The sequence below is a fragment of the Protomyctophum bolini genome (genome assembly GCF_963924005.1).
Source record: "Protomyctophum bolini genome assembly, chromosome: 16".
NCBI classification, from domain to species: Eukaryota; Metazoa; Chordata; class Actinopteri; order Myctophiformes; family Myctophidae; genus Protomyctophum; species Protomyctophum bolini.
Window position 1 is genome coordinate 30,592,699 of NC_137877.1, and position 14,675 is coordinate 30,607,373.

The window sequence follows — 14,675 nt, forward strand, 5'->3', positions numbered from 1 at the left end:
TCTATTTTCCTTGTTTGACATGGTAGTCATTTGGAAGATACCTTTGATAATAAATAAATGTAATGCCATTTCTTGTGCATATGTACACTAATACATGCAGTTGAAGCAATCACTGAGATTTACAATGGCAGTTGTCTTTAGAATACATTACTTCATCAGACCTACCATAGGTGGAATTATTACAGAAAAGGATACTTAATTTTCTGAACACGGGCATGTTTCTCCCTGAAACATATTGAGGTTGCCATCCCCCTCTTTCAGAGTGTGATAACAGACTTATTTTTCTTCATAGTCTGAATATGATGGATTGCCTGTCAGCTTAGCCACGTTTCTATATAACCATGATCCTTTCATTGCTAATAGAGACTTTGCCGTCCATCGGTTGTTTTGTTGCATAGACTGAAAGCATTTGTGCAGTGAATTACTTCAGAGAATGTTGGCTGTCACATCATCAAATCCATGTTTTCGGATGATTTTGCATTGTATCGACCCAGTTACTGCAAAGACGTTAACGCTTAAGATGCACATATTGAGTTCTGCAATGATTCTTTTCATGTGCTTATGTTTTCTTGTCTCGTGGATGATGTTGTCCTCTAGCTTGAAACAGTCCGGCATGCACACCGGAAATCCCTGGCCACCTTACAAAGAGCGGACTCCTCTGCATCCATGTTACAAAGGCCTCGTCAATCTGTTGCACTGCAAGACACTACACATAGTTATCTTCACTCTTCTCTACAAGGTTAGCCCTTTCAACAACTTAACAGGTGTCACAGATTTGTATCTGAATGTACTTTATGACAGAGATAACAGTATATGTGTTTTTCTAGATCTGGATGGATCACCAGAACATGTCAGAACACGTGTTGTGCATGGTGCTGTATCTTATTGAGCTGGGCTTGGACAATCAGGTGCAAGACAACGAGGATGAGGTAAGATGTGGGCACTGGCAACCAGAGGGGAGAGAAAACACTAATTTTAGGCGAGTCTTCCCCTTGTACTGTGGTGTTGAACTATTTTACCTACAGTATATCACCTCTAGGATTGTTTTGTTTGCCACATTCATACATTTTTTATCTCGTGTCTCCAGGAACCTTGCATTGAGGAGCACTGCCATGACAGCTGGTTCCCTGGCACTAACCTCCTGTCCAACCTGCACCATGTCATCAACTTTGTGAGGGTCCGAGTTCCTGAAACAGCCCCTGAAGTGAAGAGAGATCCCCCTCCCAGCACCAGCACTGAACCAGCCTCCCCTTTTGGACAGGTGAGGGAAAACTTTGCAATGGCCTTGCTTTCTGACTGTGCCATGCTGCTTATAAGGGGGGAAAAGGAGCCTTCCAGTATAACACCTGCTATTCTAAGTTATTTACCACTTAAGTCCTCTATACTTAGTAAACTAATACTTAGTTGATCGGGGTTGGCTCTGAACTTGGTCCACTCTTTTTTCCCCTCTACACCATGAAAATAGCCTATCTACAAGCTCACAATGTATCCCAATGTGATGTGTTGTAACCTTGTAGATTAGCTATTTTTGGCTATTTTCAGCAAATCAAACGATTCCGCATTGGACAGCATCAGCTGCAGCAAAGTATGATTTATGGTGTCAATGCGATATCTAAATATCTTTAAATTACCAATTATATAAGTCGTGAGCATTGAACTCTCAATTAGAGAAATGGTTATAATGTCTACTGTTTGAATATATACAGTGCACCACATGGTTGGATGCCAAAAATCAAATGTGCCTTGTCAAAATATGTTGTAAATCTCTGAAGTTAATTTATATATCACAGCAATGACAACGGAAAATTAACGAAAAGATTTGTTGAATAAGTGGTTTATTTTTCAAACTACATGACAAACATTGTATACATTTTAACAACTTTCTCGCTAGCTAGTTCATTAACATCGTGGTTAAACTACACAGATTGAGTATTTCAGATTATATTTTATCAATTGAGCTGTGGACATTTTAAATGAAAGTTGGATAATCAATGGCATTTGTTACCTTAAATGACGATGGACTGAATGTGAGAATCTCTAATGTGGAAATATGATATAATTTCCTATGATCAAAGACACAAGCCTAATATTTAATTCACATTTCATTTAAACATGTCTGTAGCTCTGAACAGACAAGTGCGCCGTTCTTGCAGCACCTCATATTGTTTGCTTGCTACCTTCATGTCCCTCCATCATGTCCCTCCATCCCATGTTTGTTTTTTTATGTTATTTTGCCGCACTTGCTCCACAGAATTCCAGGCGTCTTTCAGGGAATTGGAGAGAGGTAGCTGTTTGCATCCCCACTTGTTGTTCTCTGAACGGATAGGCTGAAGGCCTTATTTTACTTCAGCTGTTACATCTCTCTACTGAACGTGTGTGTGTTTGTGTGCTTTTATTTGTGTGTTTTATTTGTTAAATGAATTGTGTGTGCATGTGACAGGAGACCTGCCGTGGTGTGTTTGGTTTTGTATGTATGATGCCGTACTTCAGTAGGTCCCTCCCTCTGGACTGCTGAAACTAATTACGTGTGTAATGCAGGTTTGGGTAAACGCTTTTTAACCGCATGTCGGTGTGATTGATGTCGTTCTGACTGGGTTGGTATGATGTATGTTTATTTAACAGAGCTGCTCGGGTCCTTTTGTCGGGTCAGGTCACAGCAATCCTTCAGATGGTTCACATGCTCTTGCATCAGGCGATTTAAAACAAATTCTCCTCGAGAGTGCAGTCGGTCTAAAGCTGTTGAGGAAAGGCAGTCTTGAAATGTCAGCTGGAATTTTATAATGGCTGTTTAATTTAACTTTTATGCGCACTCAACATGGCTGACTATGGTAATGTTGCACCGCTCCAATCCATCAGAACCCAGGGCTCTTTCAGTGATGTAATTTGAGGGTTTTGCAAACGGACACACGGCAAGTCTGCTAATGCCAGCTTTTTGGGTCTGATGCCGATCCAGAGGGTCCTCGATTTGATCAAAGTTTCAATTTGAGAACCCATAATAATTGCCGATAACGATGTCATCAAAAAAAGTCACTTACAGGTTCTTTTTCAGATTAGATTTCTGTTGCAGCACTTCGGTAACCTTACATTTATAAAATGTGCTATATAAATAGAGGATTCGATTACGCTGTCAGGATGTAAGCTTGAGGCCTTTTGTGAGGGTATGGTTGGTTGCTTGTGAGTGTCTGTGTATAATTCCTCTGAATGCATTGCACATGTGTATGCCTAGATGTGCTTGCCCATTCATTAGATGCACGTAACATTCTGTTGCAGAACCTGCGGGAGGCTCAGTTGTTCAGCCTGGTTGCAGAACGCCGGAGGAAGTTCCAGGAGATCATCAACCGCAGCAGCACGGAAGCCGCGCAGGCCGTCCGGCCCAAGAGCTCATCAACCCGCTGGGTACCCCCGGGCACGCCACCGCAGCTGGTCACAGAGATCCTAGAGATCCGCGAGAGCATGCTGTCGCTGCTCATTAAGCTCCACCAGAAGCTGTCGGCCAAGCAGAACTCCCTGTCAGCCTCCTGGCTGGAGGACACGGACACGAGCCGACACGCTCACGGAGATGGCATCACGGCCATCGAACGCATCCTCGTCAAGGCGGCTGCTCGCAGCCGCCAGAGCAAGCGCAGCATCCAGGAGATCTGTGGGAAGGTCTGTCCTCCTGTGCCACCAAAGAAGAACAGTCCAGCTGACAAGAAGACCATGGATAAAGAAGAAAGGTAGAACTCAACAGTGTGGCATGCATAAAGCAACAGAACTGTATTGCATTTATACTTTTTGTGAATCCATGACTAGGTGAAACAGAAGTAGCATTAAGCATCTCACTATCTATTTAACACCCTGAGCGGCAAGGACGGAGTTCTCTGCCCTATCAATTAGTAACGCCCAGCGCTCAGGATGGAGATTGATCAAAAGGACGGAGATTATTGATATCAAAACCCATCGCATCACAGGCTGGGAGCGTCTGTTGTGCAACATTCTATGTTATTTTCCAGTGGGACGTCATCACCCCCGTTTTAGCCGACGAGATCGAAAACCTTAAAACGTTAACTCTTGATCTAAATCATTCCGTCCAATTCTAATAAAAGATTATGTCCATCGCGGTCCTGTCGCTAGTCACGTTAGAATTAATCATGCCTCCCGTCGATCGCATCGAGAGTGTTTTGGCTACATCAAGCCGCATCCGGTCTGTCGCTAAATGTGCTCCGCTGCTATAAATCGCTGGGTGCTATGATTTAATGGATTAAACCCTGGGCGTTCGGGGTGTTTAAAATTATGCTCATTAGGTGCATCATAAACATAATACTACTTTACGGCATGGCTCTGCACAAGTTTAGCCCTTTAGAACTTGAAGAGTGTCTGTCTGTGTCTGGAGCTAATCTTGCGAACCGCTGGATCAATCGGCACCACAATTCTTCTGCACACTGCCAATAGGTCACATAAATATCCCAAAGAAATGTATTGTTTTTCACTTGTGTGTAATTCATATTCTTTTGAGCGATGCAGCCGCTCCGATGCACAGCTTTGTGTGTAGGTGTGTTTGAGCACGGAATGTGATGATTTTATTGGCTGATGTATGATGACGTTGTCTTCATATCATCATCATGATGAAAGGCATCGCTCACTTCACACGGGTGTGATTTATATATATATATATATACTTAATTTTAAAACGAAAGTCAACAAAGACAACTGATGCTATAGATGATGTTACATACTGGCCACATGAAGTCCAAGCTCCTCCGTTTGAGCTACACCATGCCCATGTGGAACCCGAGAGCCACATGATTTGATGTGACTTTCATATTGCTCTCAAAAGACAGTTATTCTGCTGCTATTTTTGGTGTGCGACACGACACGCAGCCAGTATAAATCAGACATTATTCTATGACTCCAATTCCCCCCCTATAATAATGATGATGGAATGGCCTATAAGCACTCAATAATGGCCTATTTCTGTGGTTGACCCACAGACAAAGACAAAGGTTGCATCTCCCATCTGCAAGAACTGTAGCAGTTGCCAAGGCAACCATTGGGGCAGTGATGCGGTTGGCAGCAGTGAAAAACCTAAGAGTGGTGCTGCCCATTTCTCAGGCTGGTTGTCTGCGACCCTGAAGCTGTCAGTGAAAATTACTGAGCTGTGGTGCTCCTGTCAGCATTTGTTTATGTCCTCTTATTAGGGTCTCAATTTACAGTCGGCAATGCACCTTCCATGTCTGCACAGGGGGCAATAGCCTGGGTCTGCTGGACACATTATTAAACTAATAATAATCCCACTACACTGTCACTTGGTCACAAAACCCTGTTGAAATCAAACATTCGCAGGCCAAAACATTAGCCGGTCAAGGCACTATGGAGACAAGTCTGTTACATTGGAAGACCACCACATAGTAATTGTAGAGGAAACGTACAGTACCTTACACAACAAGCTTATTTAGTTAACTAGTGACTCTAATGCATTATGCCAAGAGGGAGTCTTGAATGCACTTAGAGAGCCGGAGGATTGTTAATGGCTTATTATGAAGATGGATGCTGGTCTCTGTGGGTAAAACCACCATTGTCACCTTAGAATCTGTTGCTATGGCAATGCGTTAAAACCATTTTGACTTATGATTTGAAAATGTAAATAAAGACTATGGGTCAAATAGAAAATGACATACAAAATGAGTATTTAACCCCTCCCACCCCCAGAGTTCCCGCTTCGAAACAGCCACAACCTTGGTATCTTGTACCATTAACAAAAGTAATACAAAATAATAGGTACATACAAATATACATAATTTCACGGTGAAGCATATATACAGTACAGTACAATACAGTACAATATGCAACAATAGAAGAAAATAATAATATTTAAAGAAAATACACAAGTAGATAAATAGGCTTTTTGATGAGAAACAAAAAAATGATACAACATGCTTGCAGTTATGAAATGTTTTTGTAGCTGTGCAATTTTCTTCCTTTCAGAATAGACTGACTTTTGCTCAAATTTTATAGAAATGTAACTGAACTTGAAACTACTCCTAATATGTTTTCAGACGTCAGAGAGCGAGAGAGAGACAGCAGAAACTGCTCGCTGAATTTGCCTCCAGGCAGAAGAGTTTCATGGAAACTGCTATGGATGTCGGTAAGAGGCTGTCAACATTTTCTCAGTGCCTTCCCTCCATTTGTAACGTGACGGTGTGGCTTAAGCAAAGTGTTCCACACACTACACTACACTTGTAGTCGGGCAGTGAAGTCAGGATTCACAGGATGTGAGACAGCTCAAAATAATATAACCAAATGCACACCTGTGTTTAATTAACTACAATAAAGACGTGTGTTATTTGTTTTGATTGATTTTATTAGACAATATCAAATGCAAAAAAACAGTACATGTCACCTTTAAAGCACATTTATCCAAAAGGATAGCACCGAAAAAAGACCTTGTGGTCTTGTTTCCATTCGGGTCCCAATGCATTCATTCACAATACAATGATGACAGTAAGTGAAGATATCTTTAAAAATATGAAGATTATTTACAGGTGTAAGTACCAAAAAATCTAAATAAATCTAAATACCAAAAATTGTAATGTTAGAAATAATTGTAAAGAGCTCTCTGGATACAGGCCATATTGTAAAAGTAATTTTCTGTGTTTCTATTTAAGTGCAATTGCTATTGGGCTACAGATATCTAATCTTCAGTCGTTCAGTGCACAACATTGTGATTCTCATTTGATATTAACTTTTATTTGGTTTTTATTGACAATTGACTAAATAAAAGCATATGCATTGTATTTGTAGGCTACATTTTGACAGATGTGATGACAGAATCTGTCATCAAAGTTAGAGATAATTTCGTGCACCTGGCAGTTATGATATTTTATGATGGCTCTACTTGGATCCCGTTAACAATTTCACGGCTCTATCCCGGTTCGTGTCATTTAAAAAAAATCTCTGAACAAATCGGGTCCTGGAACAAATTTCACGAAAGGTAGGCTACTAATAATCGCGTCACTCACATGGCTTTAGTTTACCCACACGAACAAGTTAACACAGACAATGAGAACAATGAGCTGCTTAAGCATGTGTACGAGTTTACACATTTCTGAACGGGCTGTGTCTGTCGCCTCGGAGAGGACTTCTCCCAATGATACGTATTCGTGTCGTGAATGTCTGAGTGTCGACTTCATGGGTCCCCCACCCTGCACGGGGACAGACACTGTAGCATTAAAATAAACAGGTGCAGGTGCCCCTGCATTACAGAAGTGGTTGTTTCAAGCTTTTGGCCTTGTGATAACCCATGGTTATGATGACATGCAGTTTGTTTTCACTTAAGTTGCAACCATATGAGCGCTTGTAGGACACTTTGTTGACCCCTCTGGTTGACACAAAACATTTCATGCTGAAATAAAACCATCTCTTTTTTGCCTTTTTCAACTGAGGCAAGGTGACAATGGCCCCCGTTCCCACTGCAATGTCTGGGGGCCTGTTAAGAGAAATTGAGAATGATGCTCTTGGGGGGGTTGTGCTGGGCGCTGGCTGGGAGCACACAGGATCAAAGCACTAATAGTTGGCCGGACTCCCAGGGCCCACCCTGACACGGCATGTTTAGAGAATGAATAATGGTGGCTGTGATCATCAGACGGAGCTCTTGGGCATCGGCTGCATTCATAGAGACCCACATCTGCAGTGCTTCCCGCTAAGCAGTGAGATCTACTGCACTCCCTCCAGCTCACTGCTGTGGCTCTGCATCACCTTCACTGCTGGGTAGACTTTAAACTGGGACAGGAACATGCAGATTTAGGTCAAGTGACGGCAACGATGCCTCATAAATATCTCTGATTTCTTCCCTGCAGATCTTGTATCCTTACTGTATGCTTTTAGGGGGAATGGAACACAATATAAATGCTTTAAAATAAATCCCAGTGTTCTGTCCTGTCGTCGGTGATACCGACTGACTTTAAAAAAATTAATGGGAGTTTATATTTTATTAGTATGAAATATTGCCTTCGGTGCCTTGGCTATTCTTTTTCTTTTTTTTTTGCTGAATGTAAATATTGGATTTGAAAAAGGTGGAATGGTGGGACAGCCCAGAGGCCCCAGACCATTAATTGTTCAAACTAATCTTTCCGACACAACAGCTGCAACAGCACCATGTAGAGTATAAAACTAAAGCGAACATAAGCCTCTATATCCAACGACAACCATGCCGTTGGATGTAGAGGGTTATGTGTTTTTTGCCATTGTTTTTTTTTCTTCTGTCTGATTAATGCTCATTGCTAACTTATTAGAATTGGAGTTGCTCTGTCAGATAATGGATGTTTTGGCTGATTGGTCATTTGTGACTTGTACTTTGGTAGTGTTCTGTGGAATGTTATGAATAGCATGTTATTCACACTTAATGGAGTATTCCACCCACCCACTTATTTTATATCAAAATCAATCATCACATTATTTGCTTAGGAATGCAATATAATCAAAAGAATTTCCATGAATTCAAGACTTCATGATTGTGTAAAGGGGTAAACTATTCCTTAAGGGATATTACAGAGAAGCAAAAGAAGCATACAAGCCATCTACTTCTGGACATGTGATGCATTATGGGTTTATTCACAGACCTATGTATGTTGTAGGAAATGGGGTAGCTGCATAGAGCAGCAGCACCTGTGTCCTTGTATATTACCTTGCTGTGTGGGTGTGCTCACGTGGACGGTCATGCACATGCTTGCACTCACAAGGGGTGGCTATGTGTGCTAGGATGTCCTGAGGCTCTCACGTTGACATCTAATGCAAACACTTTCCATTTCCCGAGGAACACGACAACCTCTCCTGAGATCACATTCCTCCAAAAAGCAATAAATCAATTTTCAACACAAGTTGACATTTCTCCACAATATTTACTGATCGAATTGAACACAGTCCTTAACATTTAAAACTAATTTCACATCCGTAATTAATCTGCAGTGTTTATTTGTTATGCCAATCACAGTTACGTTTGTGGCCAGTATTGATATTTAGCATTTGCACAGTCCACTGATCCTATGCTTTCATTCATCAAAGCACATCAAGTGTTTTCATTTCTCTGTTAATCAGTAGTGCTGCTGCTGACCTGAAACCAGTGCACTTGCACAAATGGCAAGAACTCTGTTAATTTTAATAAACTAAAACCTTTTATTTTCTTTTTAGTGAAGTAAAGATACTTGTCCTTAATTGCATGAAAGCATCCTTGTCAGAACACATTTGGTGGAATTCTTTATTGATTTATGTGTAAACCAGAAAGGAAATTTGTAGCCACAGAGAACCCCCTAAAAAGAACTGCGGTTTGCAGTGCCTGGTGTCCATAAGGATGGTTTGTTAGGCAGGCTTAAACACTAAGCTTAAAGGAAATCTTTCACAGCACATTACCTCCCATTGTTTTTGTTTTTCACACACTGCTGGCTTTGCTCATCCCCACTGATTGTTTTTTCCCCCCATATCTACTAATCTGATCATGGCATAGAAAATCAAATCAGAACATTTCTCATTTTTATTGGCTCTTATATTTTTGTATTTGCGAGAATGATTTGATTTCTTTCTGTGAATGTGCTGAGTTATTGTGATTGTTTTTTTGTTTTTTTTGTGGCAGAATCTCCAGACACTGAAGCGGCCATGGACCTGGGAGGGTCTGACGTGATGGATTCTGAAGTCCTTTATGACTGTGTGATTTGTGGCCAGAGTGGACCCTCCACTGAAGACAGGCCCATTGGACTGGTGGTTCTACTCCAGGCATCTTCAGGTACTGCATCACCCAGCATCCAACACCATTCCTGCACCTAATGAATAGCCTATGCTGTACTGCTGTTGTTTCACCATACTGCTGATTTGTAGTTCAATTTAAACGGCCTGCAAATGAAATTGCACAATGGTGATGGTGTATTTCACCAACATTAGAATGTACTCGATCTACCCTATCGCAAGCCTTTTAAACCAAACCCGTTGTTCATGGAAGCTTAGAATCCCCATATTGGAAACTTCATTTTAATAGGGAGGTTAGCTGTTGTTTTAATTGGCTCATTTATCATCCATGTTGATCCCTGCTCGCTTGTATGTGAGCCTGTCGCTGTTAACCGGTGATTTCCGTGCCATCTTTGTGGACAGAGGAGGATCGTTCACTGTCATGAAAATAAACGATGTGTTTGACTAGTAATTAGTCACGTTTTATAATGCGGTTTTCGCGACACTCTGCCCTGAAGGTCAAAGGAAAGGAACACCTTTTTTCACATTACAACCAGCAGAAAACGTACTGTATGTGGACCCTGCATTTTAATTATTTTGATAGGTTTATTACAGTGTCCTCACAAACTATTTTTTTCCCCTGTTGACAAATTTCACTGCCACAGCTGTCATTGCTGTATGTGTCATTATTTTGCATCAGGCTATGAAAAGGGGAAACCTCTATTTGATCGCTGGCAGTTATTAACACACCATATATTCTTTTGACGCATTCTCCGTCCCTGATCGCCATCCTTGATTGTTTTATGTAAATATTATAGTCAACCATAAATGGTACATTCAGAATATTTCACAACAATACATTTAGATCTGGTTCATTGCTGTGTTTGGCTGTAAGGTCTTTCTGGGTTGTCTTTCAGTGCTGGGCTACCGATGCAGAAGCCAGGAGGCTAAGAAGCTACCGACTAGCGACGAGGAACACGTCTATCCGGCAGACACGTGTGGAGCAGCCCATGATGTCAGGCTTATGATCATGCAGAACCTCTTCAAGGATGTAGGTGGTGGAGGAGTTGTACCATTTTGACCTGAGATCAGATTCTAAAAATGTCTGTTTGAAAATGACAGTTTTCTGAAAATGCTATGTTTCTATGTCAGTCGTTCTTCGATTTTTCAAAAATAGCAGACCTACAAGCTTGTAGATCTGCTATTTTTCAATAGCTAAAGCATAACATAATGCTAACACCAAAAGGGGTTCCCGCCCAAAATGGGTTAACTATAGAATAATCCAATGATTCAGCACCTTTGTTGGCAGACTATCTTATCGTCTACCCTTATCTTGGTGCACTGCTCAACGTCGAACTGTCAGAAACTTTAGCACAAAGGATGCGAGATGGCGTCACCTCCATCTCTTTATCAGGCCATATTGGTTTGGAGAATGTTGCAGTTCGGTCTGGACATTTTGGCTACTACTCTGACCAAACTGTCCTCTCCGCTAGCTGATTTATAACAAAACTAAAACACATAATACTTGCATCATGGACAGAACATTGTACACTAGGGGTGTAACAATGCAGTAACTGCATTGAACAACAGTCAAAGTATATCTATCTATAGCAACGTATCAAATTATTTTGCAATGCAAATCTGAATCGAATAATTTTGCTATGCAAATAATCCATTGTATCGATAGTACTTGTTTAGATGGAAAAAAGAAAAATAGGGGTTTAATTACTTTTCCATTCAACATCACTACACTTCTATCGATAAATGTGTATTCTGTGTTCAAGGTTTGTCTAAATGTGTTCAAATACAATGTCCATGTATTTGCTAGAGAATCACTGTTTACTTATTAATATCCATAATATTATATGTTTCCCTTAAATAACCTGCACTATCCACACAAGTCACACAGATTTAATATATTTTGTTACACCGCCTTTGTCTGTCTGTCCAGTTGACTAGAAAGTTGAAAAGCCATTGAAATGGTTTAATCTGTCAAACTCCAAATTGAGCTTTGCTTTGCCAAACATTATATTGAAGGGTATGAGCGACGCCTTAGTGTACTCTTTCTGATCATATGGTGGTGTTCTTGTCTATTTTTCAGAGCTCTTGTTTGCAGTCTGTGTCCATAGGCTGGGATGGAGGCGTCTATGTTCAGACCTGTGGACATACCCTTCATATAGATTGCCACAAGTCCTACATGGAATCTTTGAGGGTAGGGGAGATACAATGTTGAATGTCTGTAATATCACTGGTTCCCAAACAGTTTGTCGGGATCTATTTGTGGGTTGCGGACACATTTTTTAATTCCTAATTGTATTCCTTAATTAGTATACTATATTATTTCAAAACATTAATTGTCTCCATCAGCCGAAGGCATGGGGAGAAAACAGAGTTTTGCACTCCGTCCGTGACTCCACGTGTGTGTCCGTCTGTATGTGTCCGCCTGTCTGCGTACAGCTAATCTTCGGCACTGTTGGCATCCAGGGAGTGTGTGTGTACAGTTTGGAATAGACCGGAAATCAGAAGAAAAATCTAAGAAATTCCATAAATTAGACAATAGATGTTTAAGAAGTAGTGAAAATAGCTGATTTACAAGCACACAATGTGGTGCATTGCTTGTAGATCTGCTACTTTCACAAGTTGGGTCCCGGACAAAAATCTAATTTCTCTTTTGGATCACAGGCTAAAAGGTTTGGGAACCACTATTCTATCATAGCATGCTGTTTCCTGAGAATGTCATCTATCTATATAAAGTTCCTGCACACCACCACAGACTCTCAAAAGGAGTTCAAAAAGGTGTTCCAATGAATACAATTGCCTGTATTCACGGGAGGGAAGCCGGTGGGGAGGGTGATCTCTGTTGCTGCACTAGAAACTCCTACAGATTGGTCAAGGCACCTTTTTTCAGTGGGGTGTGGATCTAGAAACTTTAGAAAGTACCCACTCCCTGAGACCAACTGTAGGAGTTGGCAGTGATAAGGGATTAGAATACACAGGGAATTGGTATAGCAACTCTGTGAAAGTCGGGAATACACACCCCAGCTGTTGTGCAATGCTCCTGTTATTTAAAAAAAAAAATCCTTCTGGACAATGTTGTATATATATATATTTTTGTCTCATGTGTTGAGTTGAAGCATGCTCTGTTTCTCCAGAATGACCAGGTTCTGCAGGGCTTTTCAGTTGACAAGGGTGAGTTCACCTGCCCACTGTGTCGGCAGTTCGCTAATAGCGTGCTTCCTTGTCGTCCCGGGTGCGCCATCGAGGCTGGTACCTGGCACGTACCTTCCAACAAGAAGACGTGTGTGCTGGTGAAGGAAGTGGAAGACCTTCAGTTACAGCTGGGTCTTTTCCCAGTAAGTATAATTTTACACTGGAGTTAACTCTGGATTTAACACTTGAATCCCAGCATAGCCCTGCAGTGTAGCCCATCTACCACATTATATTTTGCCATAACAAAAGCTCATCTTCCTGGGGTCCGACACAGAAACATTTGTTTGTCCTTGTCCTTGGCCTTGTTCATATCAACATTTGAAGCGAAAATGTGTGCGTTCTCAAAATGCGTTTTCTGTTCAAACACACAGATTTATGTAATACATTTGTTCACAGTATGAACACGTATATTGAATATATATATTTTTTTTCACTGTTTTGTTTATTCAAGATTCAGGGTATACAGTAAATCAATGTTTCCCCATGTGTCCTCAAATTTGGAAACCGAGCCTCTCAGGTACATCTAATTTTTTCTAATTTAATAAAGTGGAGTACATCTCTAATCCAGTGAAGATGGGTTGGGGAAGCAGAGGACTTCCATTTCATCAGAATTAGACGCCTAGCTAAGAGAGTGGTAAAGGACACCAAGTGAGCTTTGTATTTTGACAGGAACAGATCAGGGGGAGAGATTTCGAAAATAGCTGTCATTACATTTGGTTCAAATGGTACCCCAACACTACTCGACATAGTGTCAAAGATCTTAGTCCAATACCTACGTAAAGAAGGGCATGACCAAAACATATGTATATACGTGGCAGGGGCCGAACGACATCTATCACACAGGGGATCAATATCACCATATATTTTGGATAACCTAACTTTAGTGAAATGCACACGATGGATGATTTTGCATTGGATTAGCCCATGCCTCGCACAAATGGAAGAAGAGTGGACAAGACGTAAAATATCTTCCCAATCACCATCTGAGATTTCTTCTCCTAAATCCTCTTCCCATCTGTTCTTAATATTTTCTATTGAAGTAGGCCGCAAAGAGAAAATACAATTGTACATGACCGATATTAGGCCCTTCGTGCTCGACAATGGAGTTAAGAAGGAATCAACCACAGTGGCCTCTGGAAGGTTTGGAAATACAGGGTTAAGGCTACGCACAAAACTGTTGTTGATTTGAAGTGTTGATTTGAAAGGGAATATTTCCCAGACAGCTGTTGAAAGGAGGCAAATACCTTGTCAATATACAGATCACTGAGCTTTGTAATATCAAGTGATGACCATAAAGAGAAGGCATTATCACTCAAAGATTTATTGAATATATTGGCCCCCAGTTGAATACCCCTGCTCTATGCCCACCCACTCTTCCCTGATGCAGAGACAATACTGAAGAAAGAGGATTTCCTTTTAAATAAATTAAAGGGGAGAGAGAAGAAAAGAGGGGGGACCACCTGTGTGCGGAGCCACCGGTTTACACGACGCACGTACAATGCATAGGCCTATGCATTCACCATTCCCTAGTTCAAATATCGCTCATCTCTGGAACTACCGTTAACTTTTTCTTAAAAGTGAAATTTGTGTTCATATTAGTTATGTAATTGCAATTAGGCAAAGTGTTCCATCCTATACAGCTCTATAGATTTGTTCTTTGTCTAGGTTCTACCAGATAACCTGAACTGGCTTGTCTAGTCATAGGGAAAACTTTTGAAGAGAAGAAAACCCATGCACAGAATGGATGTAGACCTAATGTATACAAAATGGGC

At 41.0% G+C, this 14,675-nt stretch overlaps 1 protein-coding gene across 3 annotated transcripts in view; it reads left to right on the forward strand.

Annotated features, from left to right (window-relative positions):
* ubr3 (ubiquitin protein ligase E3 component n-recognin 3) overlaps window positions 1-14,675 on the forward strand; it is a 45,820-nt gene that overhangs the window by 13,314 nt on the left and 17,831 nt on the right. For 2 of the 3 annotated variants that reach the window (XM_080785317.1, XM_080785318.1), the window contains exons 20-29: window positions 598-739; window positions 828-929; window positions 1,088-1,261; window positions 2,252-2,284; window positions 3,271-3,716; window positions 6,036-6,124; window positions 9,605-9,754; window positions 10,611-10,744; window positions 11,795-11,905; window positions 12,846-13,046. In XM_080785317.1, the coding sequence (XP_080641443.1) occupies window positions 598-739; window positions 828-929; window positions 1,088-1,261; window positions 2,252-2,284; window positions 3,271-3,716; window positions 6,036-6,124; window positions 9,605-9,754; window positions 10,611-10,744; window positions 11,795-11,905; window positions 12,846-13,046 (1,582 nt within the window). The remainder of the gene's footprint in view (window positions 1-597; window positions 740-827; window positions 930-1,087; window positions 1,262-2,251; window positions 2,285-3,270; window positions 3,717-6,035; window positions 6,125-9,604; window positions 9,755-10,610; window positions 10,745-11,794; window positions 11,906-12,845; window positions 13,047-14,675) is intronic. The other variant, XM_080785319.1, reaches the window with a different exon arrangement.